The sequence below is a fragment of the Glycine max genome, chromosome 10, assembly GCF_000004515.6.
Source record: "Glycine max cultivar Williams 82 chromosome 10, Glycine_max_v4.0, whole genome shotgun sequence".
In the NCBI taxonomy this organism is placed as follows: Eukaryota; Viridiplantae; Streptophyta; class Magnoliopsida; order Fabales; family Fabaceae; genus Glycine; species Glycine max.
Genome location: NC_038246.2, coordinates 10,861,348 through 10,868,943, shown reverse-complemented (window position 1 = coordinate 10,868,943; position 7,596 = coordinate 10,861,348). Strand labels below are relative to the sequence as shown.

Below are 7,596 nucleotides of genomic sequence, written 5' to 3'. Positions count from 1 at the left end.
ATCTTGCTTCTAAAAAAATTAAATTTTATTGATCTCTTTCCTTCATTGAGTACTTGATTCAAGGTTGCTTGTCTTGGATGATGATAAAAGGCCAACATGTGAGAACAACGTGAACCAAACCAAAAGTTGTCATTTACAAAGAGAAAGAAAGATGGAGAGTTCAATGAGACTTGGATACTTGATGACTATCTTTGCTGTGTCAGGAAGCATGGTCTTTTTGTTTCATCAAGTCAATAAGCATTTGTGCAACAACTTCATGAAGAAATTTGAGATTGAAATTCGAGGTACATATATATCTATCTTGTAACCGCACGACCAATTTAATTTTTTTTGTGGTATCATGATTTCATAAAATTTCCTTTGTATAGATTTGTTATGGAGAAATTGAATCTAAATAATGTGATTTTTATTTGTTACAAGGCTCAATGAAACATCAGGCAAAAAAGAAGGTGCGGTTTGCAAAAGATGTGGTAGAATTTCCAATGGAGGAGAAGAATGATCATATAAACGTGGCAAGGACTCAAGAGGTCATTAAGAAGGTTTTGTTTATAGATGATGTTAAGAAATGGAAGCATGAACAAAAATTGAAAGATGTCATGCCTCCTAATAGGGCAATTTTGTACAAGGGGATTATGAATGATAGGAAGGGAAGACTTGGTTTTTAATATTTTCCCTCTCTTCCAATTTTAATTAGCAGGTTGTGTATCCACAAAAAGAACATTATATATGCAAGAATCCAAGTATTGTTCAATGTTTTTAAATAATCTCATAAATAAGATTTTCATTGAGCAGGATCTTGATTGTATTTAGCAAATTACTTTTCTTTTTCTCCTTTTTTTTTCTATAGAAATTGGGTTAAGGGTTAGTGGGATGGATTTGTAAAATGAAGTTGCATTTAAACCCTTATTTTTGTATAATGTGAATAAACTAGCTAATTTGGTTTGGAATATTAATTCCCAAAACCAAGATCTTTATGTGGAAGCTATCAATATATTTTTCCACATTACAGCTAATCAATTCAAAATAAAAGGGAGATACATTTAGATGTTGCATCTATCATGTGTATTAGACAAAGAATCATATATGGCTATATGCAAATCATCATTTGTACTTGCTAGAGAATGGGTTGGATACAACGGGTTTGAGTATTGCCGAGTAAGTATTATGTCTCAGAATATGTTATTTCCTAAATCTATCTACCTACCTTGGAGCTGTTTAAATATTTTTATTGAAAAAAAAACACAATGAGGATCAAAGCATATGGACACATACAAACAAATAACATTATACATAGAAATGGCAAAAGAATACAAGTTTAACAAGATTTAGCACCTCTTGCCTACACAAATGGAAACATCTCAAAAAATATTTATTATATGAAATAAGATTATAGGTTTTTTGGACAAACTTGAGAAAATCCTCCTTATTACAAGTTTTATAGAAAAACTTGAGAAACCCTCTCACTTGGGTGGTGACTCCATCTTTAGGTTAAGTAGTGTATTTTCTCTTTACAACCTTTACATAGTGGTGATTCATGAACGTGACTTAGCGGACCTTAATTGTCTCATCTCTCTACCTATCATTTCATTATTTTAATAGAATTCTCTAAGAGTAAAGATACATTCCACTTCCCTTTAGAATGCACATCTTAAATTTTCACTTGAATTAATATTAGAAATTTGAATTGATTTTCTTAACATTATTTGTTGTAACTAATGAGAAAGGGGTGTCATATATATACCGAGCATGTGGTTCAACTGGTGTAGGATTGTTCAAACTTAATTAGTGGTCTCAAGTTCAAATCTTGTGTATGCAATTACGTTAAATACTCAAAGTGTGAACTTTGTTGCCCATACTAGTTTTACCTAGCTTAAGCATATTGTCTCAAGTAAAGGATAATTGTGATCTCCACAAAAAAAAAAAAACTTTACAATAAATGTGGTACAAGTAAATAATTTAGGCCAATCCTTTAATATAGACAATTGAAATAATTCCATAAATTAAAGATTGGTTGATTGGCTCATAAATTATGAATTATGGTCGATAATCAATATGATCTACAACTCCTTGAGCATTTGATTTGTCATATCTCATAAAAGGTAAGGTTCAATTGAATGATTTGTCATATCTCATAAAAGGTAAGGTTCAACTAAGGTAATTGTGATAACTAATATTGTCTATAGTTTCTTGAATACCAAATTTAGATGATAACGATGGTATGTCATGTTATTGTGATTAAGAATCTCAAAGGGCTTACTTATATATTGTCAAAAAGGTAAATGGTTTATCCTATGGCCCCTCAATCATCTGCATACCATCATGATTAGATGTATGACTTCCAAAAGAACCTCTTTTTTGCTTCTAAGAAGGCAACTTAAATTACATTTGTTCTATGAGGACTTTATCCCTTCAAATGTTCTTTCCACTCCCATATATTCATTAGATCTATTTTAACCTTTCATTCTACATTATTGGATCATATATATTTGACCTTTATGATATCTATTTTTTTTTTCATTTCCTTTCATAATTTTGCATCTTCATTATTTCCTCTACTATGATTGTGCTCTATAACCACATATTTAACTCTCCATTACACAAAATATATTTCAATCATTCTTCCATGAAATCTATCTATGATGGTGATGATGATGGTTTGGAGAACAAAGGGTGGAAGGAATGATTTGTAGGTTTGACATAAATTTAAATTAGAACCAATGTAAAAAAAATTCCATAAATTGCAAAAATGACACTATGTAATTTTTGCACTAGTGCTTCCACAAATTAAATTTCAATGTCAAGTATTGAAGACTTTAAATGTCAGTTTTAATATGTTCCAATCCTTAGTTTTAATGATGATAGACAAAACATGCAACTATTAAATTTTGATCAAGACTAATAATCTTTGTGCTACATATAATTTGATTTATTAATCTAATGTACATGATGATGAAGATCAAAGAAGATGTTGTTATTGATGCTACTAATGATTTGGAGAGCACACATGTAGAATGAATGAGTTGTAGGTTTGACATCAATTCAATTATCTTTTTTTTGAAAGGGAATATGTTTGTGTGTGTGTGTGTATTAGAATAGTATCAGAGAGAAAAACAATGCTCTTGTACAAGAAAGTTATAATAATAAAAAAACCTATGTAGGTAAGGTTATTGTTGGAATACAACTGTAAGTCGAAGTCTCATACGGGAAGAAATATGATCATATAAGTGAGGATAAAACTTATAAATATGAACCTTAAGGTTTTGGGTTAAAATGTGATATAAAGTTTACGTATGTGATTGCTCATGGCCCATTGGTGAAAATCTCCTTGGTATTTATCCCCCTCAAATTCCTCAACAATTGGTATTAGAGTTGATGATTCGACTGTGGATTGACTCAAACAAGTAAGATGGTGGCGGTCGATCCATGGACAATAAGAATCCCTTGCATCAAAAGTCTATCTGGCGGGTGAGTCCATGCATGGAGGTCAGGAAGCGTGTTTCATGGTTGTGGCTCGGTAAAGAGCGCAATGGTGCAAGGTGTGACGGTGCAAGGTAATAGAGCATGTCGGTGGTAATGACTAGGCGAGTCGGGACAAACACAGTTAAGCTCTAAGGGCCACCATTGGATACTTGTGGATTAAAAATGGCTTCTCCTTGAGGGGCAGACTAGCTTGTGGAAGAGAAACATACTTGAGGGGGAGATTGTTGGAATACAAATTTGAGATGAAGTTCCACATTGGGTAGGAATGATAAGGTTAAACACCAAAAAAGTGAATGAAAAATTCATAAACTTGAGTCCTAAGGTTTTGGGCTAAACTGTAGTGTCAAGTTCACTTATGTGATTTCTCATGACTCATTGATGCAAATATCCTCGATGTTTACTCCCTCGATATCACAACAGTTATGCTATAAACCCATATACAAAAAGCCCCTAAAACCAATGCTTTATACTAAGGTGAAAAAATTTCCCTAAATTGCAAAAATGCCACTTGATATGTTTGTATAATGTAGAAGCCACTTGATGCAACAACAAGCTTTTCCTATCACATGTTTTAGGTGTATTAATCCCACAAGCCTAAAAGTAATTGCCTTACTCAAAAGAGACAAAAAAAAAGAGTTTAGCAAATCTTGTATCTCTAAAAACATGTTGGACACTAAAATAAAGCTGACATAACAACATTGCCAAAAAATTCAACAAGTATAACCACAAGTATGGAAACCTCTAGCTGCTACACAAACAAAGTACAAAAAGAGAACAAAATATATGTGCTTTATCAAAATATTCTCGTTATAATGAGAAACATTTAATGCATCTCAATGTTTATTTCAAACAAGAGGAAGAAACTCTCACAATAACTAATATTTTATGTAATTTATAATAGCTTTAAAAATTAACAAGTTATAAAGATAAATAGAGTTTCAAGAACTTGTATTTACTATGCTCATTAACTTTCAATCATCTCAAGAGCATTCTTTGCAAACCTTGTAAATAATTTATAAGCATTTAAAATATCATTTATTGTACTCTAGCTTAAATAGACAATAGTCTAAGGATACACATCCAAACTTTTGAAGTTTCGTGAGCCTAAAAAGTCTTGTTGAAAAATATACTTGAATTAGTGTAGCTAGAGTAAAAAGTGGAAAAGTACTTGGGTGCTTTTATTTTCTAAAAGAAGGCAAGGTAGGAAGAATATAATACTTGTAATATTGTGGAACAAGGTAGGAAAAAAACTTGTTAAGGACTAAATGTAGCCTCAAATTGTAAAACGAACTAGTATAAAAACTTCTATTTTTTCTCCCTTCCTTTATCTTGTTTATTTCAACTAATGTAAACAAAATTGAATATGCATGTAAGAAAAGGAATTTTGAAGTCATGAATAGGACAGTACCCTTGGTTTGTCTTATCGAATTCATTCATATTTTTGAAATGCTTTGCATGTGTGCTTCCAACATGTATATTGAAAAGATTTGTGAAAAGATTTTAAGAATCACAATTCAATCTCCTTCTATTTTCCAATGATTTTATAGTTTGTTATTAGATATCAACCACTAGGATTTAACACCTTAAAGTTTCAAAGGAAATGATCCATAAACTAACATAACAAAATCTTGAAAATTAGATCCTTTTTACATGAGCTTCAATTACAAGGTTTCCAACCTTTTTGTAGATGATTATCCCTACTAGAGTGCTAGGATGAAGATATTCATTAAGTATACACATTATGATCCATGACAAATTATAATAAGGGGAGATTTTGAACCACCAAGAAATATGATGAAAATGGATATCTTATTCTAGAGTCTAGATGGACTCAGAAAGATACCCTTAGGATGTAGTTTAAGACTAAGTACCAATTACTTGTGTACTAGCCAAGATCGAATATAACAAAGCTTTTGGTTGAAAAATGCAAAGGAAATGTTAGATTCATCTCAACTTGTTGCATATTAGGTTGGGGTTATGTAAATGTGCATGTTAAGTACTATTCATTTATTGCACATAGGATGATGTGTACCTAAGGAACAATAAAAAATAGACTTAAATATGTTTTTAGCCCTTTAAACTTGGGTCAATTTTTTTAGTTCTACAAATAAAAATATGTTTTTTTAGTCCCTCAATCATAGAAAATACTCTCTTTAGTCCTTTTCCTAGAAATCATTAGCATGTGCTAAACAAGGAGTAACTTTTTGCATTTTCTAACGGTTTTAAACAGAAATAATCATTTAAAACAATAATAAAAAATAAAAACATGAGAATTTCTACTTTAACTTCACAAAATCCCTAAACCCAAAATAATCCCCAAATCACCTCCTTCAAGATACCTAAATGGCTAAACTACATAGGCAAAAGCAAAACTCAAGGAAAGAAAAATTGGATATCCCTAAACTCTCAATTTGTCCCTTTGCCGAGTATTTTCTTATACTATACAAATAAAGGACCAATTTGATAATCTCATAGCAAAAAAGAGAATTTTGTTGGTAGTATGATATAAGTCAAAGGAAGCGCAAATCTATGTTGTTGTGATTGTATCCATATGGCGAACATGGTGATAATGATAGAGGAAGCACCAGAGCACACTGGAGGAATTGCAAACACATGGTGTCCCAGGTGAGGAAGATAGGAAACCTATTGGAGACACTGTAATTGACGAAGGAGGTGCAGTTGCTGGAAAAGAAGGAACATCCCACCTAACAATCCTTCCTTCTCACTTCACCAATAGATCTGCTACAAAGGCATCTAGACACGCCCATGGGGACGCTACGCCGCCGTGATCCGCAACTAGAGCAAGAAATCAGCGTTTAGCTTGACACCTTCAACATCAACAAGAAAGTCACGATTGGATCTTCCTTCAAGTGTGTGGATTGGGAGCATGGATTAGATATTCTAAATTGAAGATGAAGGGATTTATGAGCTTACTGACATTTGGGATTGATTTTAGGTTTAGAGATTTCTGAGGTTAACAAGAAAATCTTGTGTTTTTATTTTTGGTTAAAATGATTCTAGCGATTTAAAACCCGCTAGAAATCATATTTCTAAAATTTAATCAAAAATATGTACGGCCTTATTTGACATGTGTTAATGACATTTGGGGAACAGACTAAAAAGAGTATTTTTTTTAAAAATTTGTGGGACCAAAAAAAGTAATTTTGAACTTAAAGGACTATAAAAATATGACACAAATTTAAGGGATTATAAACATATTTAAGCCTAAAAAATAGTATTTATGTGTGAGTAAGCATAATCCTAACTACAAGCATTCAAAACTTACACCTGAGGTACATATCAAATTATGAGTTGGTATAATCCTAGTTCACAACTACCATAGTGTACCTAAGCACACGACAATAGTCTTCCATCACCTATAAAAATGAATACAATCTAGTTCAATAAGAAATGCACAAATATCAATGCTCACAAAGGTGAAACAAAGAGTTCTCATATATACTTAAAAAGAACTTCAATTAATAACTGCATTTGATGATTTAATTCTCACATATAAATAGTAATAATATACCAAAAAAACTATAATGAACTATTATGCATATGACACGATTCAATTCCTATACAAAAATTAATAATTATAATTAATTCATAATGGTTAAATATTAATTTTTATAATTAAAAAGTTAATGTAATGATAATTAAAATTAGTAACTTATATATATAGGGACATTTGTTTCATGGGAACTAATTGGATTCCTGAGAATGTTATTCCTACTAATATTAATTGGATTCCTGAGAATGTTATTCCTACTAATATGGTTGGAAATAACAGATTTGCACGGCTAAATAATTAAAGGAATTGAAAACTAATTATTATGATTGATATCCTCCCGCAAGTTGTATAATCTGGATGAGAGATGCAACTTGGACAGTAACGATTCGAACCGAGGACGAAGCAGAGGCTTTGTTAGAATATCAGCAAGTTGATCATCGGTAGACACAAAAGACACTCGAAACTTGCCATGTTGAACATGTTCTCGGGCAAAGTGGTAGGCTAAGGCTATATGTTTCATCCGAGAGTGGAAGACAGGATTAGCACTGAGATTTGTGGCACCAAGATTGTCACAGTATATGACTGGATTGGCAGTGGGCATG

General features: G+C 31.8%; 1 protein-coding gene across 1 annotated transcript; it reads left to right on the top strand.

Moving 5' to 3' along the window:
- Positions 1-791, top strand: LOC100799864 (uncharacterized). The gene is made up of 2 exons (NM_001253929.2): positions 1-284; positions 421-791. Exons 1-2 carry the CDS (start codon positions 152-154, stop codon positions 663-665), a joined length of 378 nt encoding a protein of 125 aa, NP_001240858.1. The 5' UTR covers positions 1-151; the 3' UTR covers positions 666-791.
- Positions 792-7,596: the final 6,805 nt, after the last annotated feature.

Bases quoted from the DNA above. Each gene is read 5' to 3' on its own strand.
- LOC100799864 (NM_001253929.2), top strand. From the start codon at position 152: ATGGAGAGTTCAATGAGACTTGGATACTTGATGACTATCTTTGCTGTG. The intron at 285-420 runs GTACATATATAT...ATTTGTTACAAG, and splicing joins ATTTGAGATTGAAATTCGAG to GCTCAATGAAACATCAGGCA.